The sequence below is a fragment of the Rhamphochromis sp. 'chilingali' genome, assembly GCF_963969265.1.
Source record: "Rhamphochromis sp. 'chilingali' genome assembly, chromosome: 6".
NCBI lineage: Eukaryota > Metazoa > Chordata > Actinopteri > Cichliformes > Cichlidae > Rhamphochromis > Rhamphochromis sp. 'chilingali'.
The window spans coordinates 28039063-28066985 of NC_137933.1; the positions used below are offsets into that span (position 1 = coordinate 28039063).

The window sequence follows — 27923 nt, forward strand, 5'->3', positions numbered from 1 at the left end:
GATCGTCTGTTATATATTATAGGTTTCACCATGGTCTTGAAGGAACGTTGTCTTGCTTCACTGTGTACTCTACCACTGTACATGGTTGAAATGACAATAAAGCCACTTGACCTGAATTAATGCATTAGGTAGGGTGATCTTATGATGGTGAAATGATAGCTTTGCGCATTTATGTTAGACATATATTTTTCAGCTTACTGTACAGTTATCCTGTTTTGGGTTAATTTAATTTTGCCTTTCACTTTATTTATTTATTTATTTATTTATTTAGTTATTACATTTGTACAGCTGTACATAAATAATGGGGTGAATGGTTATGGCTGAGTTTTCCAAGATGAGCTGCAGAGGCATATTTTGGACACCAGATGGCAGTAGAGACAGCGTCACAGTAAATAATAGAGTACACTGCTTGCACTGGTTTTTGTCCATTAAATGATCACGTTTTTGTGCAACTAAGTGTGTGGGTACCTGCAGTGGCGATATCAAGGTCAAAACCTTTCTATAGGTGATTCTGTCATGCTTTATGCCCTACATTCAGAGCTTTTCTTCTTTGTCAAACCACTTCCCTGTCCACCACAACCCTTGGCTTACACTCAAAGCCGAGGGTTGTGGTGTTTGGGCTTTGGTGTTCATTCAAATAATTACTTGAATGAACATAAAAAAAATCATGGAAAGGATTTCCACATGATTAAATTGCTTTATTTTACCATCATGCAATGCTGTTATTCCAACTTAATGTACTTGAGTTGGACCAACTTAATCGATTAATGTTGAATAAACTTATTTGCTGCAGTCAAGTCCAGAATAGAAAGCCATTTATTAAAGTGTAACTCTGTTCCATGATTATTTTAGGTTCATTTAAAGAGTTGTTTTTTGGAGTGTTCAACAAAATATAGTCTGGTCAACATAAAACTTGTCATGGACATCTTTTGCCCTCCAATTTAATGGATTTATAAAATTCATATGGTTTTATAACTAGTAGTATAATAGTAGGTGGGCTGGAGCCTATCCCAGCTGTCAGAGGGCGAGAGCCAGGATACACCCTGGACAAGTCTATCACAAGTAACACCGTATGGCCTCTTGCACTCACATATGGGTAATTTAGAATCACCAACCACCCTTGCTAGATCGTATCATCTCAACAATAATAAATTTAACTAAAATTAATTTCATGCACTGTAGGAACATAAAATTTTTTTGTTCAAATTATTTTGTTCAAATTACAATTAGACTCTTTCCAGTCGTTAAAGGTGACTGTACACACCATTTCCCCGGACCACATGCCCTCGTTATGTTATTCTTATTGGCACGATTCAACAGTGTACATTCAAACTGTAACCCTCACCATCATGGATTCTGCCAACAAACTTAGTAGAGGTGTGTACCACGGACCCAAAACAGACCAAAAAAACCACTGAAATTAAAGTTTATTCACTTTTTCAACTCTTCAACACAGATTTAAATGGAGCATGAGCTGCTAATACATTGTGTGATATGCAGAAAGACCTGCAGCTGATTAGCTGCCATCCTAAGCCATTTCTGTCATAATTATTAGTACACAGTCATTAGGAGATTCAGAATTCTAGCAATATAAGCACCAGTATATCTCCATCTGTGCATCGAGTTATTATGCTGCTCTGTAGAGTGGAAGTTTTACATCTATCTCACCACATTTACACTTTTTCCCTTCTGTTGCCTTTAATTTTACAGTTTCCAGAACTCACAGTGGGATTATAGCAGGTTCACAAACAAATAAGAGTAGATGAGAAAAGTGCAAAAACTCTAAAATGTGGACCATATCTTGATACCAGTGTTTAAGACAGTAGTTCTCAGACTGTGGGTAGATGCCACTTGTGGGGCATTGAGTTACTGCATTAAAACGAAAAAAGGTATCATGGGGACCCTATAAAAAGGCTCTAAAGCAATACAATGAAAATCATGTGACTATAGTTACATGGATGACAATCACCCAATGTTAGTGGAGTAGGATTAAGTGGGGCGTGCCAGAAAAGGTTTGAGAACCACTGATTGAAAATTAATCCAAATGTTATGCAAATGTTTTTGCTTTTATTTGGCCTTAAAACAAAGTACTAAAGAGAATAGTATTGACAATAATTAAACAATAAGTTATTGTTTAAAATCTTTCATTAGATTCTGTTTAAATTCAGTCATCATTAAATTAAGTTGACAGAATAAATAAAAAACATTCCCATTAGTAAATTGGTAATCTAATGCACCGATAGAAAAGTGGCTGTTAAAAAGCTGATACTTTCCAGTACAGATGGTTGGATTGTGATCAGTTTAACAAGCCAAGATCCTTGCTTTGGTGACCCCGTGTGAATAAGAAAGCAGCTAAAAGCTTGCTTAATCTCATCATTTCATTTCAGACTGTACACTCACACACAGCTGTAGCCTCTGTTATGCCCCCTGTTTGCTATACTTCTCAAAGCACTTGTTAATAATAGAAAAGTTAGAAAATCCCAGCGACTTTATGGCAGCAGCTACATATCGCAGATTCTCTGAAATATCTGCTACGGCTGGCAGCAGTGGTGGTCATCTGTGCTCTTTGTGTCTCTACCAGTTGATGTTTCGGGGCATTCTTCTTCCAAAAATGTCATTGCTGTCTCTTGTTGGATGACTGAACTATCGCAGCTCATATGTTTTCATTAATTTACACAGTAGAGGGACTTCTCCAGGCATTTCTGTCAGTGACAGTTTCACAAGAGTCACATTGGCACAATACATCAGTCCAGTAAGCTGATGGCTATTCATGTCATATAGTATTTATTCACCTATATAGCTATTAGATCCGTTTCCATCCATCAGCTGTATGTTTGTTTCCTTCTTTTTTCAGTCTGTATCTCAGTCTGCGCATCTCTCTGTTTACTGTTGTTTCAATAATATCTGTTAAGACTTTGAGTGACTGTACTGATGTCTGGTTGTCCGTTCATCCAGATCTCTCGGAGGATCCTCTCCCGCTCTTCTAGCCTCTGGGCCCGGTCCAGCTCTGATGACACACACACACAGAATAAGTTTTATGGACACTGTCCATTCATGTTACTGTCAGATTTATTATTTATTTATTATTCTATTTGAAGATAGGAGCATGTGTGTGTGATTATGTCTGGCTGCCGTGCTCATAGAGACATAACCAGAGCGTCACACCAACACAGTGTGAGATTTCAGCAGTCTTATTCTAATTAATTCATTGCTGTGGACACTGTGCAACATGGGTGAACAAACAGTATATAAAAGATGGCTTCCAGGTCTGAAAGGGGAAACCAGACGTGCTTTAAACTTGCATTCTAATCCAGCAGGGGTGACCTTTGGTTGCAAAAGAAGGCTGTTGGTATTGAAGTCTATGAGAAAATGAGTCTTTTGTAGACTTTGGTAAACACTTTCCAGATGAGTGTTATGTCTGGGTTTCTGTTAGCTAGTTTGTGGACTATGTTATTGGGCTTCTAATCCACCAATAAGTTATAAACACCGAGTCTGCCTTTATGTGTCTACGTCCTATAGAAGCTTGTTTTCACCAATAAAATGAATAAATAAATCAAATTGCCATGCAGCTAGCTGAGAAAAATTTAGGAGTGCATGCCTGTCTGATGTTTGTGTTGCAGTAAAATGATGCATAATGAATCATAAATACAGAGGAGCATGTGTTAAAAGAAGCACAACACAATAACTTTATGTTAAGTCTGCTATTTGAGTAAATGTACTTTCAAAACTGCTTTTTATTAAAACATTTCACTGGACTACGATTCATATCTAAAGGATCGGATCATCTGAATCACAGCAATACTATGATGTCATATGATGTGTGGGGTATCAAATTAGGAGACCTTATTTTAAAGGAAACAGCTTGCTGGATGTGTGAATGATGTCTTAGTGTGTGGATGGTGACATTGGTGTGCGTCAGTGTCTGCCACAGATACCCTCAGCCGATGTGAACATGGTGGCGTGCATTAGGGATCTCTCAAAGCGTCTGCGTCTCCGGGCTGATGGATCAGTTGTGTCATCCCAGTCCTCAGACTCACTTTCCCCAGTGGGCCCAGTCTCTCCAGAGGGGACGACGGCAGTATTGTCTGGGTTACTGTCTGCGGGCTGATGGTGGTGACAGCTGTGATGCCGACGATGTTGGAGTCTGTTCCTTGGGCGATGGGGAAGATTGTTAGTGTTGCCATAGTGGCAGTCTGCTCGACAGTGTATTTGGAAGACGATGGCGCACAGTGTGACAAGAAGGCCAACGCACATGCCGCCAAGAAACACAAGCGCTGTCCTCTCGGGCTGGTCTGTAAGAGAGGCAGGATAAATTAACAAATAAATTAACTGCTGTTTCATCCTTCTCTCAGTCCCTCCCTGCACAGTCTTTAGTCTTTATGTACTACGTTTTCAGACATCCCTCACCTGTCTGTTGTCTTTACACTGTTTCCACCTTCTGACCTCCACACATCTGTCTTTGAGCCAGTGGGCCAACGTCGCCGATCCCTTTTCAGCTTTCAATGCCAGAAAAATGTTTGACATGTTTGTATCTGCTTTGTGTTTTCTAGATCAAATTAATTTTAGTGCATGGGCCCTAAAGCCCCTAGTTTGGTCTCTAGAAGATCAGACCAGTGAAACCTTTTCCTTCTTTTATATAGTGTAAAAATGCATGTATGTTCCCATGTAAAAAGAAAAAAGAAATCAATAATAGGTCTTGCTTTTTTCAAAATGAGTCAGTCTACTGTTATTACAAAGAAATATTACTGCCGTAAATCAAAGAACCATCTTGGTTCAGTGTAATGTAACAGAGCAGCAGTAATATTTTTGTCAGTTAGAAAGCTGTGAAACATGTGGCTCAGATTAAACTAACAATGCAGACAAACACTCTCATGAACTAATCCTTTCTTCATGATTTGATACACAATCCATCCTATGTGGGAAAATACAGTCAAAGTGTGATAAATGATTCCTTTTTTTCTGCAGTTTTCACATGTTCTGAAGGCAGATGTCAAACTTTTAACAGACCTGTTCTTGCTCTTTGTTTCATACCCCTAGTAGGTTTATGTGCTAATATTATGTGCTAAGTTAAAGAAATTAGCACATAATATTTGCTCATCACATCAATCCCACATAAAAGCTTCTTTTTTCTTTCTTTCAATTGGACCTACTGTACCTGCAATGAAGGTGTAAGCAGCCAGTATGTTGCTAAGCAATGCCATCTCCTGGGACACCACCTTCACTTCCATATTTGGGCTTCCTGTTGTTGGAGCGCTCATGTTGTGGTTACTATTTTTCCTGCAGAAGTCAGTTCAGCACCTCATGATAAGGAGGATTTTCCCTGAATTCTTAAACCTGTAAATACCCTAAAACATAAGAATGAGAAACAAATTAGAAAATGAATAGCGTAAGTAACTTCAATAAGTCATGTACTAAAGCTAAACTACATTCATGTGAAAAAGTTTGTTTTCTCAGGACTGCATGCAATCCTCAGAAGAAGAAAAAACAAGTATACCCTCACTACAGGAATTAAGAGGGAAAGTAGCAAATAGGTGTTGCTAATCAAATGCACATGATTGATCGTCAGAAAATGTGAGCACCGCTATAGTTTTGCCAGTTTGCTGGTTGAGAGCATTTAAATGAGTGCTAACACAATGCAACGATCTTCCCAAGTGTGGAGGTCCCAGCAAATTCACCGAAGGCCATGCAATGCTCAGTGAAACTGCAAAAAAAGAGTTACAGCTCATACTTTGCTGGCCTCAGTTAACATGATATTACATTTTGTGACAACACAGTTAGAAAATGACTAAGCAAGGCAGCAGGGCTTAGGTTTGCCCCACCTGAACAAACCTCAAAACAAACAATGTTGTTTGGACAGAAGAGACCAAAGTTGGAGATGATGTACAATAGCATGCTTGGTGAAAACCAAACATGCATGTCAGGGCAAACAACGCATGTGTCAAGCACGGTGGTGGAGGAGTGATAATTAGCCCTAAATCCTGGCCACAAATGGATCATGAAATAGAACAATGGTACCAAGCAGAGCAGCAAATCTACCACGTTTCACACGTTCATGTGAGCCAGTTGTCCACATTAAAGTGAGTACAGGGGAAGGGTGGAAAATAAAGGTACCCCTGGTAACCCCTTTTCAGTTTATCAACAATCAAAACTGTGGCTTTATGGAGACAAGTCAAAGTGGTTAAACTGTCATTTAACAAATTAAAGTTAATCACAGAGGACTTTGAAAACACTGATGCCTTACCCATCAATCTGTACCTCCCTCCCAGTTTTCACCATCATTATCAACATGCCTGAGCTGTTTTCCTGCAGCGTTTAAAAGGGAAAAAAAAAAAAAAACAATAATTAGGCATCCATACCTCAGATAATATTTTGTTTTTGGCACAAAAAACACGCATGTATTCACACATTCTTTTGTGCACTTAAGTCAGTTTTGCAATATCTGTGCAGCACACAGACATGAACACACACGATTTAGTGCAGAGCTCATTCACTTGAGAGAGGGTGTTTGGAAGTAAAGGAAAGCCAGCGTGGAGATTTTCAAAACCAAGTATTTTTACACAAAACAGTTCATAGACGTGGACATTGTTTTAAACGTGAAGATTGAACATCAAGGATTTGATTCAGAATAATTTCTTACTTTGTCGACCACTAGGTGGCAACAAACAGCTGCGAGTGTTGCTGAAAGCTCAGGAGTTCAAGGCTTCCCATTAAGACTTTGCGAACCTGGCAACAGACTCAAGCACACATGCTGCCGTGCACCAGCTTATAACTGACAAAGCAACTTTAGTGCTGAAAAGCGCTCATTTCAAATGTGCTAAAGTTGCAATGCAGATGTGTGGAAAGAAAATAAAAGCATAAGAAGGTTGCAGTAATGTCTCAGGACTTAAACAGCTTGGCTGTAGCTCTGCATAGATGGATGTTTGGCTTTGAGCACACTGAATTGTAACTTAAATCACGTTAACTTTCAGCTTTAATGCTGTGCCTTTTAAAGCCTAAAAGAAGCACAGCCTAGAATCAAGCTCATGTTTTTGGCTTGCAGACAGTGCTATTCGTGCTTTTAGATTGTTTTAGTGTATCAGCCTGAACTACATCCTCCAGCTAAAATCTTTGCTGCTACCTAATATTGCAGCTCAGCCGAAGGGGACATTGTTAATGTTTAGTTCCTGTCATGCTGTCATGAGCATGAGTCTCTTCGCACAGACAGATGCGCTTCTTTTTACAGAGAAAATGATTTCTACATGAAAGGGCTTACAACAACGTTTGTTTTTGAGTAACCGATTTCTGGGAAGTTTATTTTCCCCCACATGTATTTTTTGTTTGCTTTGAAGAACAGTTCAGCCGGATGCATAGGAATTACAAGCCAGAGCAAAAATAAATGTAGTGGTGGTGAATTGTTCCTTTAAATTGTCTACATTTACTCTACGGTTTATTACCGTCTCTTGTCAGTGAGCTGAAAACATGAAAGTGGTTTTTAACATGCGCACATTTGGCGCTGACCTGGAAATGTGCTTGTTTCAGAGAGACAGTCCATCAAGTCCGGGCTTCAGAGAATGTCATAAATTACCCACACTAACAAGAAGTGTAAGGGGGGTTTTATTTTTATTTTTATCTAGGCCACAGAATAGAGTGTATTATATACGGCCTTTGGTCTGGACATAAAGATCCAAACTTAGACTATCCGGGGCATTTCTTTAAGCTCAAGCATAAAGAGTATGACATGATGGTTGGTGTCATATACAGTAAGTGATGATTATTAAACACTGAAATGAGTAGCTAAATCTCAGGGGGAGAAATTATTAAGTTACAATAAAGCAATATTAATAGTAATTAATAGTAAGAAGAAATACAACAATAACTCTTTAGAATAACCAGCTTAAATTACAAATCATTGTGTTTGAACTAGTTTAGTTCTGTATTTAAATTTCATAGCCCCTGTGTTATCAGTGTTACTGAACTCAAAGCTCGAGTGGCTTTTGGTGTCATTTGGACAAAATAAAAAATTTGAATAAGCTTTCAGAATATTGTAATTCAAGTCTGAAATGGTCTGGACGTTTCTAAAATACTTTGCACAGTCTCGCCTGTTACAAAAGACTCACAGGTCTTTTCATATCAGAACAGATTATTTATGTTTCAGTGTTGGAAATAAGATGCAGTGGGTTAAACAGAAGACCTCAGAGCACAGTTTATATCTTGCGTGAAGCCAAAAATCAGCTCTGACATGTTCCTAGCACATATGGAGGACACATATGGAGGACGTGCATTGCTTAAAGCGTAGAAGTATGACTGCACGAGTGGGCTGTCTATTCCAGCAGTGTTTTTCTTTTCTTTTTTTTTCTGTATTTCTGCAGACTGCAGTTTTAATGGTTCACATGATTCTTATAATGTGTATGATGGAGTTTGAATGACTTTACTTGTACAGCACCAAGAATAAACCTGTCCCCATCAGCTAGGCCATCTAATAAAAGCTCCCTCTTCCTAAAGATAATCCTAGAGTGTAAGAAAACTGAATTTATACATTAACACCCGCAGCCCTGCAGACATTTACAGTCTTGTTAGAGATAAATGAAAACTTGTGTCCTAAGATACTCTTATTATCTGTAGCTGCAAAAAATGATGACGATAATGATTAAGCAAAATTTCCAGAAATGACATATTAAATCTGAACAATGCTTAATACTTACACAGAAAATGTGCAAAGCACCTCAGAAAGACTTTTCTTTTCTAGCATCTTCTTCAAATAAAATCTCGCTGTAAATAAACTTTATTTAATTTCATAAATGTGATTTCCCCACAGATTTAATACACGTTGTGTGTTCTCCATCAGATTACTTCACGAAGACTCTTTTCTTAATGCCAAACAACAGTAAAGATATCAGCCTATGAAAAGGCAGCGTTTATAAAAATGAACAATGACACTTTTAAACATGTAAATCTGAACTGTGTAGAAATACAAAGATGCCAAATACAGAATGTTGTGCTCTTGAGCTGCACAGCTGTAAAGACACGGCATTGAAATTTAAACTTGAACAGATGAAAAATGGATGAAGCTCTGAGAGAAGATCAAACTGGCCTAATTTCTCTGGATGTTTTCAGCTGTAAAAACGCTGAAGCGCAGTGCTCTTGACCTGTCGGGAGAAACTAAGAGGACACTAGAGAACAAATCTGCATTTTATCTGTCACGTTTCTGGAAATATGGGCCAAGCGAGAGTCATTTTTGTCCCCTCCTTACTTACTGTTAGGCATAAAAAACACACACCTCGCGCTTTTAATTATGTTAGAAAACAAACTGAAGAGTCGAAAAGCAACTTGTCATCACGGGACATACAGAAGCAAAGAATAAAAAAACAAAAAAGGCAAATCGCATTTCATTAAAGTGCAACATAACACGAGCAAACATAACACAACCTCCAAGCCCTTCTAAAGTCACTGACTGTCAGGGTCATTTTGTGATGTTGTGTGTAAATGCTGCAGGACGTGACTGCCCTTCTCTCGCCCACTCCCCTGCTTACTCTTTCTTTCTGTCTTTAAATATGACAGTATAGCTTCCTGTATGTTACAAAAAAAAAATAGCATTATACCATCATTAATAATTTATAGTTATGGGTATTAATCACACCTTTTAAAAAAATGTAACACCTATCTACCTTCACAAACAAGCCGCGGGACAAAAAGCAGATGTTCATCAGTATTAGAGTTGAGTGGTGAATGAAAAGTCATGCAATAAATTCCTATCAGCCAGCTGATCGCCACAGTTATGTAATGACATTAGTATGAGACGGTTGGCCTGCTGCCAGCTCATTACAGTCAGTCACACTCTGTTCAGCAGTCTAGAAATAATAAGCTGTTTACTCTGATGACTCAACTACATGCGAAAGGCTTTTTCTCACTCTGTACTTCACAGTCGGTCGATCGCACTGCAAAACTAAGATTTGCGATGCTCTTCTTTGCTTTCTTCCTTAAAAGCACTTTTTTTCTGATTGTTTGTCCAATAAATATGAAGCCCGTAGGGAACCCGAAGTCCTGCAGAACCATTGGATCAGTGCTCTTGTGTGCATGTGAATGTGACGTCGTACAAAGGCGTGGCAGTCCTTTGGGCACTGTTCACAGATTTAGGCAGTGGCCGGTCTTTCAGTCAGGCTTTTTGCACTTGTGCGTGCCATCTTTCGTCTTTTCATCCCACTGAAGCAGATGTTTTTCTTTGAAGCTCTCCTGACCCAACTACATTTCAAGCATTTCAAGTGACCATGTCAATATTGGCGGCTTTATGAGCATGTTTGTAGCTAATATGTCTTTGTGGTGATGGTGTGGCCGCCCTGGTGAGTGTTTCTTCAAGGTTCACAGAGGAGGTATTTGGGGATTCAGCCATCTTCTGTATGGTGCACATGATCAGAGAAAGCCTAGTTTCTGGAGGAGTGTTGCTTAGGGCAAAACATCTCTGGTGGGAACTTTTTCTTTCCAAGAAATGCAGAATACTCAATGAACGCAGTGCACGTACAAGGCATGAAATTCCTTCTGCTGATGTGGAAGTGTTCATGTGAGGTTCATGTGCTCACCACACTTTTTGTTTACCTTGCAAGGTCTTTTTTCATACTTATTGAATTGTATGCTGATATGTTAGAGACATTCAACATTTCAGCCCTGGGTATTTATCTTTTTGATGCTGATCGTTAGAATAAAGTGCCTACATGACCCCCACAGCATGCAGTGCAAGAGATAGGACACCAGTCCATCAGTTATTGGAGGCAGTTTTTGGCAATCGTGGGACACAGCTGGGACACAGCTCCCTCCTCCCAGACAGAGGAGTTAGTGGAGTTAGCCAAGGACTGGGCATCTGGCACACAAGAGCAATGGTTGGCCATCACTGCTTTTTAAACAGTACATGCCTGAGTTCTTGATCTCCTTTTAGATTACTGGATGTCCATGATGCTTTCACTGCTTTGACTGGGTTTCAGCTTTATCCCCTCAAATAGGTCGACTTTAACCTATTTGATGCCCACATCTGCTCCCACTGTATTCGGGAGCAGAGCTCAGGCATTACCTACAAGGGCGGCTCTAATCGCTGTGTTTTGCCAACAAGAAATTTAAAACACATATTTAAACTTTAACTGAACTCATGAATTTGCTTGGAGGGGTTTTCACGAATGCTAAAAGTTTATATCTCATATGTTAGATTGGCTGGATTTGTTTTAAATTGGGTCTGCATAATCTAGGATTATGGCTCAGAGAACGTGAAATTTTGCAATGATATGATTAAAGTTTGTGTGGTTTGTTATACTGTATGTATAAATGTACATTTTTAGCAAGAACCCCGGTTCGATCCCCGGTGGACACAGAACTCCCTCTGAGGTTGCGTCGGGAAAGGCATCTGGTGTAAGACTATCTAAACACGCAGAACTACTCGCTGAGGTGACCCCGTATGAATAAGGGAGCAGCTGAAAGTGGCTTTAATGCTAATTTTAAAATACAGAAAATTAAGAAATCAAAAGTCCATCGCTCTCTTTTCAAAACATGCAAAATCAATTACACATAAGTCTTTATTGAAATGCTTTGAAATTCCCATAGCTACAGTTTAGATCATCTCACATATTAAGTCACTTCTATTATTTTACTAATATTTTATTACTAGTCGTACTTTATGTGAACCATTTTTTATTTTCCTAAACATTTGAACATTTTTGCCCAAAGTATTGGATAACAGAGGTGAAGCCGGCAGAATAAAGGATGCTTTTCTTCAGGTATTTTGTTGGGCAGTTATTCCCAGCTTTGTTCGGTGATGATGCTTCAGTTTGTAAGAATAGGTGTGGCAATCAATGGCTACCTATGGCTCAGTCATTTACTCTATGGGGATGCAAAGTTTCAGTGATCACATCTCTGTGTGTCACTGCAGTCCATACATGTGATACCTTTCCCAGATATTATCCAGAGTCCACAGGGTTATATTTTAAATCTTTTTAGTCCCATCACTGCAATGAAAGCAATAAAGGCATATATCAAGCTCCTTATATATTAATTTTTTTCGAGTGAAGTCTCCTAGACTCCAGCCCGAGGTGTAAAACATGTTGCGCCTTTGTTTTCATACACACTGATGCTCTTCTCTCTTTTCTTTTTTTGCATGTCTGGCCAAATTCTTATGTGGCACAATAGCTCTTTGTTTTCCTCCATGTGGTTGAGAAAACTATATAGTTCCTCCGACCCGTGGTGTAGTCCACCACGACACTAACAGAACATACAAAAGCTCTTCCTGCACAGGCTCAATCCTCCACATCATGCTCATCACACTTTAAGCATATTTCTTCCCCCGTGTGTGTGACTGCTGATACTAATCTAACGTGACACTGGCCTTTCCCTCTGCTGCTGCACCGGAGCGAGAGTGTGCACGCAGATTTAGAAAAAAAAACAAAAACGGAAACAAGACAGAAAATTAAAGAAAGGGAAAAAAATTACTTGGCAGCACAAAGAGTAATTATATGGAGGGAAAAGTAATCGAGCAGTGAGAAAGACAGATTTGAGACTTCCTACAAAATCATAATAATTATAAGCAGATATAAAAACCAGCAGTGGTGTCACCATGAGCAGTTATCAGCACATGTAAATAAAATGTTTTTACTTACATGTTAATAATCTGAAGAGCCCATCTGCTCTCCTGTCCTCTCATTCCTCCTTTCCTCTTTACTCTGGTCTTCTCTTTTCTCCTCCTCTCGGTACTCCAATACTCTGTGCTCGACTCTCTCCTCCCCTTTTTTCTCCTCTCCTATTATCTCCACTCTTCTCTTTGCCTTTCTCTCAAAGAATACCAAAAGAAGACTAACAGTACAATTATAAGTATAAATCTCCTCTGCCCTCCCACAGTTGTCAGACAGGCCCAAAAGCCTCCGTCTCCTCTTCTCTTTCTTATGTAGATACAAATTAAAAATGTCTGTCATTCTCCTTTCATGCCCTCAGTTCTTCTTTCTTTAATGCCGTAGCAGCAGGAGGAGAAGGTACACTGCTCCGACTGTTTTCCAGAGTGCAGCTTTCCTTTATTCCGTTTTAGTTTTCTTTTTAGAGCGAGACATAGGTCAGCTCCTCGGGGCAGAAATGTGACATGAGAGACCCCGACAGGTCTGCCGAATCTCTCTCCTCTCTCTCCCTTTCCCAAACGTCTGCATGCCCTCCTCTCTGACTCTGCTGCTTTTTCCTCTTTCGCTCAACAACGCACACACAGCAGGACACATGTGCAGTTGTAAATGAAGACTCGCTGCCTCTCCTCATTTGCTCTTGGTCTGTTTTTCATGTGGAGCGCTCAGCAGGAGGGAGGAGAGAGAAACACTGAGGAGAGGAGAAGAAGAGGGACAGTGGGGCAGGAAACCAAGCAGAATACAATATTTCATGTGCAGTGTTGAAAAAAAAGTGCTATAATTTAGACGCATCACATGAAATTTCAGAAAATCACATCACGCCTGCACCCTGTAAAGCTAAGCTTTTTTTAAATGTGTAAATATATATATATATATATATATATATTTGTATATATAGTCACTAATCAGTAAAAGAGGCATGAGATAAAATTCAAAACTGAGCAGCACAGTGTTTCACATGCGCAGAGATGACAGTGAGTGGCTGTGACAGATGAGGATTTCAGTCACCTGTGAAGTCACCTTCTCACTGCATGGGCACACTTTGGATATTATTATTATTATTATTATTATTATTATTATTATTATTATTATTATTATCATTATTTATTTATACTGCAGTCGGACCATGTGCCCTTACAGTAATACTTATAGCTGATATTTTAGCACCAAATCAACACTTTTCTAAAAGATCAAAAACAACTTTATATCAGATTAACACTGATGAAAATTTCATTAGCTACCCCATCAGCTTGGCAGGTTATTTTTGTGCTGATGTTACGCAAGGGGAAAAGTTTGAAAAACCCTCGAGGGCTGTGGTTAGGGAGGGTGACTGAGTTAAACAAGGTACTAAGCACTCAACAGGTATGTAGGGAAATAAAAACATGCAGTGGTATCGTTGGTAAACCTTTGCTCTTAGTTAAAGTTACTGTTACTGCTATTAGTCATGTTAACTCTGGACAAAGATGCTGGCTTTTCACTTCTTCAGAAAGGTGCCAGACTTCCTAACGTGCAGCAAAACAATTCTGAGTGTAAACAATAAAACTCAAACTTGTTCAGGCAGCCAGCTGTAGTGCGCTGCTGCACACTCATATGACACTCATCTCACTGCAACACTAGTCTTACACACCCATTAAATCACTGAGGTATATTTAAGCTGTCAGTATTTTGCTCATTCTTTTGCTGCGTGTCTGTGCAGACATGGTTTAAGCCTTTCACCCAGACAGGCTCTCCAAGATGTGTACTTTAACCTGAACCATGACCTCCTCATCCTAAACCTCATGCTACATAGTTTTATTGCCTAAAATCGACCAGAGAAACCTGAAAAGGTCCAGAAGTCAAACTTCTACCACTGCCTGCAAAAGGTCAGAAGGTCATGACTATATCATTGATAAATAACAGGCAGTTGATGCTTACAGATAATGACATCATCACTAAAAGCCAATCCAGTGGTCTTGTGAACCCCCACCTAATGCTGACCATATACCGTATATAAAAGATATGTGAGTGGAGCTACACCTTGGTTCTTTTTAAAAGCCAGCAGGGGGCGAATTGAAAGTCTACTCTTTGTAAATTATGGTCTCAGCTGGAGACCAAAAGCAGGATGTGACAGGTCAGATATGCAGACATGAAAAAGAGCCCAGAAGTTTTAGAGTATTTCTCACAACTAGTTTAATTAATACACATGTGTCTGTGGGAAAACAGGTGCTTCCACAGGGAAGTCTTAAAGTACTGTCATGTTGTTGTTTGGATCCTTGTTTTCTGTTTTATTTCTGTTCTTCTTTTAATATTATTTAGAAGTATTCTCCCCAGTGTTTCTGTCATCCATCCCCTCGCACTATTAAATACATGTTTTCTTTTGTTTATGAGGTGTTGATAACAACCAATTAACAGTTTGCTTTTCATTCAAATTATCTGCATGTGCTGCATTTAGGAATTCTGTGTTTTTCGGTTTTCGTTAGGTGAACCACACCCTTGTGACATTTGGTTTCAAAAAACTAAAGCGGATACCACAAAAAAGTTTAAGTCTTCACAAACAGGACTTTGCAAAACACTGGGTGATCCTTTTTATACTTTTATATGCAGTCTGTGATGCTGTTAATAAGCTAATATTTCATGGTGGAAATATCAGAATTGCTCCTGTTGTATTTTGATCCCTGGGCCTGAATATTGGTCAAAATAAGATAAAAATGGAAGAAATGTTAATGCATCAGCAAAACCTGTTACAAATCTGAAGATCAACCCAGTGCTGCAATATACAATCCAACAGTCCAAAATGCTGTTGATCCCCTGGAATCCACAAAAGTTTGACGTGAAAAAGTTTCATGGCATTTCGGTCTGAAGCGAAGATATGGAACGCCTGGTAGCACCTACATGGCTACAAGTAACTGACAACTAAAATTCATTTTATTTGGTCTGTTTGTCTCTTCATGTTTGTTTTACATCATCAGGAGCTGCATGAATAAATGATGTGCATGCACAGAATGCATGCCTACAGCTTTTCTCCATACATAAGCTGGTTTTCATAAAGAAAGAGTGTGCACTGAGGGTGAGTGTGTCTACCTCAGGCCTACTACTGACCATGCATAACCTTTTTTTTTAGATACAACACAAAATCCTGTTTCATAGAGCTTGAGCTTATATTTGTAGTCTATTGCATGTATGTTTTGCATTCATGCGCACACTCACCTGTATTATTAGGTGTGATTTACCATTTACGAACTTATTTCTCAGTGATACAAACAGATGTTACAGTGGATTATGCTTTTTTTGTCTTTTAGTCCAAGTGCTGACTGTTACAGGCCTTAGCTCTGCACTTACACATGTGATAGGCTCAGTTTCACTTCTGTGGTTTCACATCTAAAACAAAAAAAAGTCTAATTTCTATTTCTCCACTTCTGTCAGGAATATCTGTTTCAGATTTGACACAACCGTGTTGTCGAAAATTTGCTGGATCTTTCCGTTGCTCTTTGTAAAACTGCGATCACGTTTTCCGTTCTACGCCCACACGTGCACAAGTTATTAAATCAGCATCCTCACATTTCTGTAATTCTTTAATGGCTTGTTTAACACTTAATATCACACAAAAGCCTTGTGTTACTGGTTGTGTTCAGGTCTGCACAATCTGAAATCTCAGCACATTTACATGCAAACTCCCCTCTCTTGCACAATTACTGGAGAGAAATAAATAAAATGAATCCACGCATCTTTTTTTCCTTGCCACATGTGAAGGTTATTTATAGCGCTGATATAGCAGAATTAAGGTTAATAGATATTAAATAAACCAAGCATCGCCTTATGTTTGCGATTTTAATGTCTAAACATTGTTCTTTTTGCAGAATACACAACACACAGACCACTTTAAATCCATAATGCATGTATTTCTGCACTTCCTGCTCAGGGTGCTGAAATATTAACTCTCTTAAAGCCGTGGAGTGTTTTCTGTCAGGAATTATTGTCAACCCTCTTTGAAATAGCTGTGAGTTTCAGGTGCTGAGGGGGGACGTTGGGTCTGCGCCACGCTGGGGTTTTTGCTCCACTGGTGCTTCACTTCATTATTTAAGAAGCTTCAGGGGTGAAATTTCAGGTCAGTGTAGGCAATCTCATCTCAGCACATCAGCAAAATAAAACACCATCAACTTCATCATAGATGGGAGTAATTCATATTTACTGATCAATATAAACACAAGTTGGCCAAGCTAAAGATGTCCCAAGATTCGCGTGTGCTGGCTTTGGTTAACCTGGACATATTCAGCGGTCTTTTGGCTCTTAACCTTAAACCCCAAATGGGCCACAAATCTGTACTTTCAGCTTTACAAATGACTAAACAATTTCATAAAACAGCTGGGTACCTTAGCTTTAGTGGGAACTATTTTCAGATGTGCACTAACACACATTTGAGCAGTTTGTAAGTTATTGGAACAGATTAACATCTCACCGAGTGCTGCACTGATGTGTTTAAAGGCATTTGTGGAAACAGTTTCATTGTTTCCCACTACAGAAAAAATAACCTGCCGTGAAGTAAAGTTTGCTTATCGTTTTTTATGCGTTTCTGTGGGTGTGCCACTGATTTTGGGCCCACTGTGATGGAAAAATGACAACTTTTGCGAGGCTTGTTGTTCAAATTTGGTAATGATTGAAAAAAAAAAATAACAATCACGACCTTAATTCAGTTCAACATCAGTTCATCGACAGCGTTTAGGTGAGTCCTCAATTTATTTATTTATTTTATTTTTAGCTAGGCGTCATGTTCTGATGAACATGATCAGAAATCAACACAATAGCAAAAAGCTGATTTGTGCTCGTTTTGGTGGAGAGTTTCAGTGTTTTAATGTCTAGGAAAAGACCTGTATGACGTGGACGTGGTCTTTCTCTTTCACCCTCTTGTCTGTCTGCTGCTTCAGGGCACCTTTACTCAGTGTAGGTTTTTGGTCAGGACACAAATCCCTCATTATTTCTGTGTTTTCTTTGTGAGGGTATTTGTGTGTATGTGTGTGTTACATAAGACAACTGTTCATGTGGTGATAATCAAATCATTCCCATGACTAACTCAAGTGGAACTGAGGGCCTCTCAGACTCATCCTGTATGCAGATGTCACTCTCTCCCTCCACGCTCTCTTTCTGTCTCCATGTGTGTTTATTCTCCTCTGTCTCTGTTTTTCTCCTCCCACCTCTAAACTGTTCTTTTCTTCTGCTTTGCTGCACTTTTCCTTTTCACTTTGTCTCATGCACACTCTCTCCCTCTGGCTCTTCATTTGCCATTTCTATTTCTGTCTGCCTCTGAACCTTTACTATACCTTTTTCTATAAGGAAAAAATCCTTTAAGAGTATCTTGAAGTCAAACCAGCCTCATGACTGACCTTTTTCTCATAGCTGACATACACTCACTACTCACTTGTGCCCCATTTTTCCTTTTAAATTGCCTTCCTTCTTCATGCAGTAGTTTCAGCAAGGTTCTGAAAACATTCCTCTGAGATTTTGGTCCATATTGACATGGCTGCATCTCACAGTTGTTGCACATTTGTCAGCTGCACACCCATAATGACAAACTCCTGTTCCACCATGTCCCTGTGGTCATAGAGATGGAAATGGGAAGCATAAAAAGCAGCCTGAACGTTTAATACAAGGCAGGAGCCATGCTTGTGTGTTTTTTCGCCAAATTCTGACCTGACCATGCAAATGTCACAGCAGAAATTGAGACTCCTCAGATCAGGAAGCGGCCTCCTAATTTTCCATTGTTCAGTTTTGGTGATCCTGCATGAACTTACAGGTGTGGTTGTCTGCTGCTGTAGCCGATCTGCTTCAAGGTTTAAAGTGTTGTGTGTTCAGAGGTGAGTTACTGTTGCCTTTCTATCAGCTTCATGCAGGCTGTGACCTCTGGCACCAAAACAAAATGCTGCTCACTGGATATTTTCTTGTTTCTAGAGATGGTTTTGTGGAAAAATTCCAGTAGATCATCTGAAGTACTCAGAACAGCCTGTTTGGCACCAACAAACATCCAATATTCAAATTCACTTAACTTGCTGCCATGTGATTTATATGTTAACAAGCAGCTGATGAGGTGTAACTAATGAGGTGACCTGTGAGTGCATATATTTAGAAATTTAAGTAAACATTAAAAAAAAAAAATTGTTTATTGTAAACGTCTTCTTTTGGCCAACCTGCAGTACCTACACAGGCTGTGGCAGGACTTTTTTCTCTGGCATGTTTCTTGTCTTCAAATCCATACAAAGTTGTTTTGAATGATTGTATACATTATTATGGGGAGCACCGAATGGTTTGATTAGTGTGACTGATCGGAGATTTTGGACTGATCGACAGCATTCATTCCCATCACAATGAAAACACAGAATAAGACTTGTGGAATCAATACCAAGGCCCACTGCAACTGTTCTGGCACCATGTTGTAGCCCAAAGCCTCCTTTAAGAGACTTAAGGGAAGAGAAAAAAAACAACATAACATGTTTTTTCAGTGAATCTGTTTGGACAGAAACTATTTTATCCACTATTGTTTTCACTCTTAGTCTGTGCCATCATGGCAAGAATGAGGACCTGGAGATACCCACGACAGCAAGAACCACCACAAACGTCAGTGTATGCATTTTGGCAAGCTATTACAGCTTCTTTTATTTTACTGAATATGTGAATTTTAAATTGGGTCACCTTCACTAAACACATTCCGTCTATTGTCTTCTGCTTATCTGAGGTTGGACCGTGCTGGAAGCATGCTAAGGCAAGGAATTCCAGACATCCTTAACCCCAGCCACACTCTCCAGTTGGGAGAAGTACACAGGGCAGTCAATGTACGTGTCCATTGAGTTCTGGGTCTCCTCTGGGATTTCCACCGTTAGGTGTTCCAAGGTTTTTAAGATGTGGAACGCCACTGTCACAAAATGCAAACATTTGACTGATTTTTCAAGTGAATCGTATTTGTATTTAAAAATAAATAAATAAAAATCTTCAGGCAATGCTATGACACTTAAATAAGTATAAATTACATTTAATCCCTTTAGTTATATCATCACATATCCCGCTGCATTAAATGCATTAGTAGGTAGAGTTCAGCTGACTTTCTCGACCCAGTCACGCAGCCGTGTGTGTTGCTGTCATCTCTTCACAGACCCACTCAGCGTGGTTACATAATGGCTGCTGCTCCTGTGGCCCCAGAGCCAGTGGAGGGTGAAGGAGGACTTAATGAGAGCTATTGGTGCGCACTGACAACTCTGCACTGAACTCTACGGACTCTGTGGCCGGACACCACGAGAAACCAGGCAAACCAAGAGTTAACTACCCCCCAAAAATATATATTTCACTTGTTCAAACATGAGAATTTATCTTCAAATCACGTCCGGCTTTATGAAAACTGTAAAATCTGTTGTAGTTTAGTAAAAAATGCTGCACATAACACTGTAGTTGGAAAAAGCACAACAGCAGGATGGTGTGCTCAACTGCATAGTCTGCAGGAGGATGTTCGCTCAGTTTAGTTATTTTAATTGGTCCTTTTTGTTTGACCGGACAATTAAATTGACAGTTTGATCACTTTTAATATCTTTAATTTGCTTTAAGAAACCCTGATACAGCGAGTGCCATATAAAGGCCAAGGTGAGTACAAACAGCAGGTTACAGAATCCGGTCAGCTGTGAACAGGCAAGTCAGGGTTAGAGAGGTCATAAACTCAGCAGTCAGTGCAGGAGGCTGAAAATGAAAGAGGAAAACAAGCTTTCACAGCCCTACGCAGACGAGGAAGTCTCACACCTTCCACAAATTAAAAAAGAAAAAGAAAAAAAAGAACAGGAGTTAACAACAAGACTTAAAAACAACCTCGTTGATTAAAAAAAAAGAAAAGGGCAACTCAGTGGAGTACAAGAGCACAAAATATCAGACCTAAGAAAACAATGAACAACTTCGTCTCCTTACAGTAAAACTCAATCAAGGGGGAAAAAATGTATATGAATCCATTTCCACACATGCACTTCAGCGCTGGACGTCTAGACATCACCCAGCAGAGGTGAATGAACAACACAAATATCTGATGCAGTCGGATCAGACGTTAGCTCGTCTTTACTTTTCTTGTGTGCTCCCAAGTAAAAAGTCTATGTGACGCTGGACTGAAGTTTGCACCTCTGACCCAAAAGGAACATTTCCACATTTCCAGTAGTGCGAATGAATCTGAAGCAGACCATTTCCTGCTGTGTGCTACATGTGAGAAAGGAAGTCTGTGGAAAATATTCTGACTGGACTCAGAAGTTCATGTGTGGAAAGTCTTAAGATACTGAGCCGGCTTTCTCACAAAACAAACTCAGCGATTACCGACCGATTCTCCACGATGAAACAGAAAGGCGCTCTAAACTTTGGATAGTCACACGCATAAATTAAGAAATAAATACAACACATTTCGTTTAAATGCAGAGTTAGAAAATAATCTGAGCACACTGAGCAAGAGTAAAAACAACAACAACACAAATACGCAGCTTTTACACCCTTTATCTTTGTAGCGTCTTCATGGCTGACGTTCGTACGCGCCAACTTTAACTTTTTGAGGTCACAATATTACTGTAAGCAGGCAGGGACGAGAGGGGTGAGCCTTAAAATGTGTCGGCAGTTTGAAAAAGCATAAAAAAATACAAGTGGGAAAATACTGTTTGTTATTGCTCTCGATCTGAGTTACTTCAAAAAGTTAACGCCATCAAAACTGTTTGCATAAAAACACAAAACTCTCACCTTAATCATCTTAAACTCACTTGAAATTACTCGGCCGTAGCTGATTTCACACGTTAAAGAAAAAGCAAAAATAGTCTACAGTCAAGCCCAGCATCATCCCAATGAAGAGTAAATTATTTTAATCATATATTTAAAAAAAAAAAAAGGTCAAAAATGACTTTTATTAAGGCAAGAAGTTGTATCCTCCCAAAGTTGCAGGATCTGTTCGCTTCTCTATCGTTATACTTCTATTCTCCAAAGATATGTACTCACGAATCCCAACATACACACAAAACAACAAAACGAGTGTTCAGTGTTGCTACAGTGACACAGACTCAACCCAGAACAACGTATCCTGAGATCTACAGTAGTAAACTGACTTCAGACCAGCTCTACAGACTTATTCTCCAAGCTGTCACTGTCCATCATTTGCCATCTACTGTCTCTGATGTCACTGTGAGAAGTGAGCCCAGACAGTTTATGATTGGCGACAGCCACAAAGCAGGCCAGCAAAGTCTCTAAAAAGCAGTCAGTCATGATCTCCTCAGAAAAAAAGAAGAAGAAAATAATATAAACAGTCAACTTGTATCTCTTGACAGTTAAGATAAAACACTAGTTAGTTCAGTGTCTCGTTTAATGGCCTCGGCTGAGCAGACTTGGCAAAGTGAATACTTAATAAAAACCGACTGAGATACAGAGCTCTGAGAGTCTAAAGGAGAGCACATGTAGTTTTATTGCTTTGAATTATCTGCTTCTCAGCAGCTTTTGTCTGGTCCTAACTCCATCTGAAGGTTGTAAATTTTACCTAGGACTCGCATTCAACTGTGGGACACACCAAGTCTCCATACTGAGCAGGTGAACAAGTTTCCCTTTCCATCTAAAGTCATCCCGAGGAACAAAAGATGAGCTCCAATTCCTATTTCGTGGCTTGAATTGTTGAAAGGCCATCTCTACTGCAGGACTTGGATGACATCAGAAGAGGTATTATTACTGCTGGTTAATATTAAATTAATTAAGGCTTGATGAATGAGACCGTCTCTCCTTACAGCTTAGAGGAGAAACCATCTTAGTTTGTTAATGTGAAAACAAGCAGCCTTTTAAAATTTGGTTAACTGTTCTTATTTGAAAGTCTCTACAGAGGATGTAGTTTCTTGTTTCAGTTCTTCCTTTGCGGCTACTTGTGTCCATAGAGCTGTAGGTCGAGCTGGACCCACACTTCCCCTGTTGGGACCTCGTGCAGCAGAAGCCGACGCGTCGCTGGTCCCTTGTTCTCGAACTCTTTCTTTATGGTCGCCACTGGAACCTCGGTCCGGCCCAGGAACTCTGACACGAGAAAACAGAACAGCACATGAGTTCGGAGGAAGTTATATTTATTTATTTTTCTGTTTTTAAAGAAGAAAACCATGTTTAACTTTTTATACTTTTTGTAATTATCCTGTGTACAGTTTAACTAAAATATTCACCAACAACAGCCAACGTTTAACCAGTGGGGGTGTTGAGACAGTTTCAGTGATACATGGGATGCTCTTTTAATATTTCTTTTAAACCCCACAGCAGTGTGTTCAACTAATTTCACACAGTCCCCCCGATTGATCCATGTGCTGGTGTGGACCTCTGACCTCGTGTTTGACACTCCCACCCTACACCCATGTCTTAAGAGGATTTGTCATTCTGCCACTGAATAAAATAACCATTTATCTATTTTCTACAGCTTATTCGTGTCATGGGGGCAGGAGGCACACCTAGCCCCCCCTGTCTCTAGCTACCTCCTCAAGCTTATGTGAGGCATTCCCAAGCCAGAGCAGAGAAATAATCTGTCAGCTGTGTCCTTGGTTTGTCCTGGGGCTACGTCCTGGTAGTTCACTGTGGCGGGGTGTGGTTTGTGGCTTAGCTGCAGGGAGGGGTGGAGCAGTGGGCTCAGAGAGTGTCAGGGGAGGCTGGGAACAGCCAGTAATCGTCATCTAATCATGCCTCCTCTATTTCAGGAGGATGCCGTGACCCGGAGAAGAGGGCAGTCCAGACAGGAAGCTAATGCTAACAAGCGTGCCGACCCAGCTCAGAGGGGAGAGTTACTGGAAAGTGACTCAGTTGTAGATGAATTTATAGAGAAAATTGCCGTAAATAAATACTTAGCTTGCTCCATGACATGTGTTGGGTTCTCAATTTCATAGTTTGTGTTCGGGAGGCAACTTAATCAGACGACTTAACCAGCTCCAGCTATCCACAACCTTAAACTTTCAGTCGTGACTCAGAGATAGTGACCGTAGGTGAAGGTGGGAATGTAGACTGAAGTGTAAAACAGCAGCATTACTTTCACGGCCAGTTCTCTCTTCACCACAACAGACCGGTACAGCATCCACACTAATCTCCCACTCCACCCTCTCCTCACTCAAAGACAAGACCCCCAAGATACTTTTCTGCACTTGGAGCAGCAGCTCATTCCCAACCTGGAGTGGGAACTCCACTGTTTTCTTACAAACAAGTGTTAATAATAATTTAATTTGTATACATTTACACCATAATCTAACTATTTTATGGGCTTTTAAGGAAAGAGTTCTGAACAAACTTTAGCAATATTAATAAAATGAAATAATGTAATTAGCCGGTAGCTAACCGTCTGGTGAAAACTGGTCTTTTTCGTTGATGGCAATGCAGAGGACGTCCTGGTAGATGTCTTTGATGTGAAACTGACAGCTGAAGTTCCATTTGGGGTTCAGGGTGTCGTTGATTACTCTGGATGTGAAGATCTGAGCTCCCATGGTCACTTCACAGTAAGGGTTACTTTTACCTGCAGGAGGGAAAGACAGCAGACAGGCATGAGGAGGATGTAAGAGCAGGTAAAGAGAAAGCAAGTTGAGGATTGATTCAGATAATCAAAAAAAAAAAAAAAAAAAAAGGAAAAAGGAGAGTCAAGGAAAAAAAGGAAGAAGTAAAAATAAAAGTGTAAAAGTATAAAACAAAGAAACAAAAAGAAAAGAAAAAAAAGCTGATGATTTGTTTTTAGTGCATTCATGCTCACCGTTGGGTTTTGCTGCCTTGAGTTCAGTGGCTTCTAGGATGGTGACGAGCAGTCTGCCGATTCCACTGCCTTTCATAGAGCGTGCTGTAAACACGTGCACAGAAAGCTTAAATGATTATTTGAGATTATCGCGTTTAGGTGACACGAATGTGGCTCTTGGAGTGTAGACACAAACCTTGATAAACCTTGTCCCTTTTTTTCTTTTCAGTCTCAATAAATTCCTCAGACGCCACCTTAATCTTCTGAACCCACGCCGTCCTGAAAAAACACAAACACGCAGGAATTCGTACAAGCCACTGATTCACTGGCACATTTCTCTGTGCGTACGCCGACGTGTGCACATACCGTTCATTAATGTTGTCTGTTCTGAGCATGTAGACTTTGTCAATGTGTGAGATGTGGAAGATGGGCTCATCGCTGGAAGGATCTGGAAGCTTGACCAGAGCTTCGTTCAGGAGGACGGGCTACAGGAAACACAAGATGAAACACGGTCGGGCACAAACACAAAGTCTAACGTTGCCTCAAAGGAGATTTCCACTCGTGTGCATCTCTTACTGGTTTGTAGATCTTTAGCTGTACGTTATTCTTGTTGCTGAACAGTTTATCAGGTCCAGATGAGGTGAACTGTTTAGCCGCGTACGTTAAAAGCAGGAAGTCGTTGAAGAGGAAAGCCCAGAGTTCCTTGCTGCTCTTTGCCTTGTACAACTGTGACGATAGAGTGATACACCCGCACATGTATGATTAAACACTTAAAAAACTAACAACATTAACTGATTTACTTTCGCAAATCTTCAGCAAAACACGACTTTAAATTATTTAAAGCTTACTGGTGTCTGAAGATTTTACTTTGTGGTATGAGGCTTGTAACCAGTAACACTACTTCCTGGGATTTGAACCATTAAGTTTCAAATTTCATCATCCGTTATGCCCCATCCTGCCAGCCAATATGAGAACCTGCAGTGAAACTCACCTTGCCGCTGTGGAGCAGTTTTCTGGGGCCCAAACAGTTGGTAAGGGAATTAAAGACCAAATGCTGTAAAAAGCGAGAAAGTTTAAAACAACGTTTCAATGTTTTCACACAAAGATCCATGAAGGAAAAACCGTAAATCTCAATACCTCGACAGGACCGTCACAATTAACGTGGCTCTGAATCCACTCCAGTCTGTCGGAGTTCTCCTTCTCTCTTACACCCTCGTTCACCTGCACAAGGTAATCGCCCAGAAACACCACATCAGATTCTTTCAACCACAACACAGAGACTTTCTAATTAAGCGACTCACTGGGTTCATTAATAAAGGAAATGATGATCATAAAAACCTGTTTACAGAGCTCCTCCGCCCTCTCCAGCGCCTCTTTCAAAGGACCTCGGTCAGCATGACCCTCTGCAGTGCACTCCAGGATCTGCACAAGTAAATACACTAATAAGCTAATCGTGCTCACATTTGACGTTAATTTTATTAACAACTATTTTCCGTCACTGAAGAGTGTCTTTCATTGGATACTCTGTCGATGAACATGCACTGCAAAGATATTGGAGCGTAATTTTGACTACTTCTGGCAGTGGAAGCTGATACCTGGTGCAGAATGAGAGCTTACCGTGATAACTTCTGATCACGTCCCTGAATGTAAAGCTCTGGCTGAAAATACTCTCCAGGGAGAACATTCATACTTAAAGTAAAAGTATCGTAGAACTGGAAAAAAGCGCTTGCATAGTCCGTCACTCTCCACACCCTTATAAATTCTGTTTTTGTATATTAATGTGAGTCTAAATATTTAAAACAGCTAACAATAAAATAATAGATACAATTATGACAGAATTTATAAAACAACCAGAAAGTCAAATGCAGCCAGTTAAGGCCACACTTGAAAACGATGGCCTACGTTTTTGATGTGCAGTGGGTAGCGAGTGATCCTCTGCATTGGTTTCAGCAGGAAGCTGGACAGCGGCATTCCTTTACACCTGTAGTCTGTGGCGATTTTCTAAGAGAAAAAAGACAACATTAAAAGATTAACAGATACATTCTTGTCTTTCAACAAAACCGGAACCCCTAAAATTCCCAAACTCTAAATGGAAAACATGAAGCTCTCATTGGAAGCGGACAGGATGTGGGAATCCCTCCTACCCTCATGAAGTCCTTAAAGTCTGAATCATTGTCAGTGCGAGTCTGCAGCAGTGTGGCGCCGTTGAACTGGGATGAGCAGAAACGGATGTAGGGCTGCATGTGGGACAGCTCGGCAGCCAGGATATCTCCAATCATCCCCACTGGATTGTTCTCTCCACCCGTCTTCTTACGAACGCGGAGCGCCCTGCACACATACACAAGACAAACCCCCAACATGCTTTTTTACACTGAAAAAAAATCTGCACAAACACTCTTCACAGCATTTCCTCACGCTATCAGAAACACTGTCGCCTCTTCTCTGCCCACAAGGTATTTACTTGACAAATTTTGAGTTGCAGGCCAGCAGTTCCTTCCAGTTGACAAAAATCATGCTCATCTCTGACTCATTCAGCCGGCCCGACGCAGACATGGGCTTGCAGAAAACCTACACAAGCAGAGGAAAAAGCCACAAATATTACAAAACACACCAAGTCCCAACTCACACACACAACACCGTAAGAACTGCAGCGTGTAACTTTTCTTGGTGTGATTTTTGAGAACTCTACTTTTTGCTTTTACATGTATTATTCAGCAGATTTGTGTGAAATTACCTCCAGCACTATCTGCAAATCTTCCACATATTTTTCCTCAGTTTCTATCAGCTCATGGATGTAACCTTGCCTCTTCTTCTCTTGAGGGCTCAGTGAATCCAGGCTGTTCAAGTCCGCACACCCTGCAAAACAGGAGCAACACCCAGAGGAGAGGTTTGCATGAAAAAGAAAACCAACCAACCAGTCCATCCACTTCAACAAAACCCACAAATGACTGCTTGTACCGATAGCCCAGGTTTGCGTTTACTGCCTCCTGCTGGAAGTGTCTGCACATGAAAACAAAAATGATTCCTCCTCTGTACCCTCTCATACATTACTTTCAGAAAGGTTTAAAAAAAAAAAAGCAGGTGGCAGACAACAACCGTCTAACACACACTTACCTGATACAGGGCGCCCATTCATCCACTGTGAGGATCCCATGCAAACTGACTGCTCATCCCCTATAAACTCCTTTCTTTCCTCTCCCTCTCTTGTTTCACTCTCATCTGCTGTGTCATCCCAAAGGTTTAGAAAGTGAAATCTGTTCTGTGAATCCATTGCTACGACTGATTGTAGCTGTCTGGCTGTTCGCTCAGTGTGATTGTACTCTGTCTCTCCTGTCAAGTTTGGCTCTTTCTGTGCCGTTATCTTCTTGCTGGGATAAATCCGTTTGTACCAAAACAGGAAAGGGAGTCCTTTTTTTTTTTCTTTCCCAACCTTGAATTGGAGGGGGAGGGGGGGGGGGGGGGGGGGGGGGGGGAGAAGAAGGTGGATAAACCTGACCTTCTCCTATTTTTCTGCACCTTCATCCATTAATAAGTCTATAAAACTGTGGATATTCACATGTTTTTAGATAAGGTAGCCCAGTACAGGTTGGCCAAAGTCACATAGATAACAT

The 27923-nt window shown here is 40.2% G+C and overlaps 2 protein-coding genes across 2 annotated transcripts in view; both read right to left on the reverse strand.

Annotated features, from left to right (window-relative positions):
* Positions 1-1483: 1483 nt before the first annotated feature.
* Positions 1484-13101, reverse strand: eva1ab (eva-1 homolog A, regulator of programmed cell death b). Its single transcript, XM_080884448.1, has 5 exons — positions 12612-13101; positions 6242-6303; positions 5156-5345; positions 3936-4292; positions 1484-3007 (listed from the first exon to the last, which is right to left on the reverse strand). Exons 3-5 carry the CDS (start codon positions 5256-5258, stop codon positions 2895-2897), a joined length of 573 nt encoding a protein of 190 aa, XP_080740574.1. The 5' UTR covers positions 5259-5345; positions 6242-6303; positions 12612-13101; the 3' UTR covers positions 1484-2894.
* A 7086-nt stretch (positions 13102-20187) lies between these two features.
* The window catches only part of itsn2b (intersectin 2b), a 39336-nt gene continuing 31600 nt past the window's right edge, over positions 20188-27923 (reverse strand). The window contains exons 28-40 of the mRNA XM_080885664.1: positions 27047-27168; positions 26774-26880; positions 26457-26640; positions 26215-26313; positions 25651-25734; positions 25450-25533; positions 25304-25366; positions 24889-25038; positions 24679-24797; positions 24509-24591; positions 24334-24417; positions 23929-24102; positions 20188-22637 (exon numbers count right to left, since the gene is read on the reverse strand). Coding sequence (XP_080741790.1) covers positions 22489-22637; positions 23929-24102; positions 24334-24417; positions 24509-24591; positions 24679-24797; positions 24889-25038; positions 25304-25366; positions 25450-25533; positions 25651-25734; positions 26215-26313; positions 26457-26640; positions 26774-26880; positions 27047-27168 — 1502 coding nt within the window. The 3' untranslated portion in view covers positions 20188-22488. The remainder of the gene's footprint in view (positions 22638-23928; positions 24103-24333; positions 24418-24508; positions 24592-24678; positions 24798-24888; positions 25039-25303; positions 25367-25449; positions 25534-25650; positions 25735-26214; positions 26314-26456; positions 26641-26773; positions 26881-27046; positions 27169-27923) is intronic.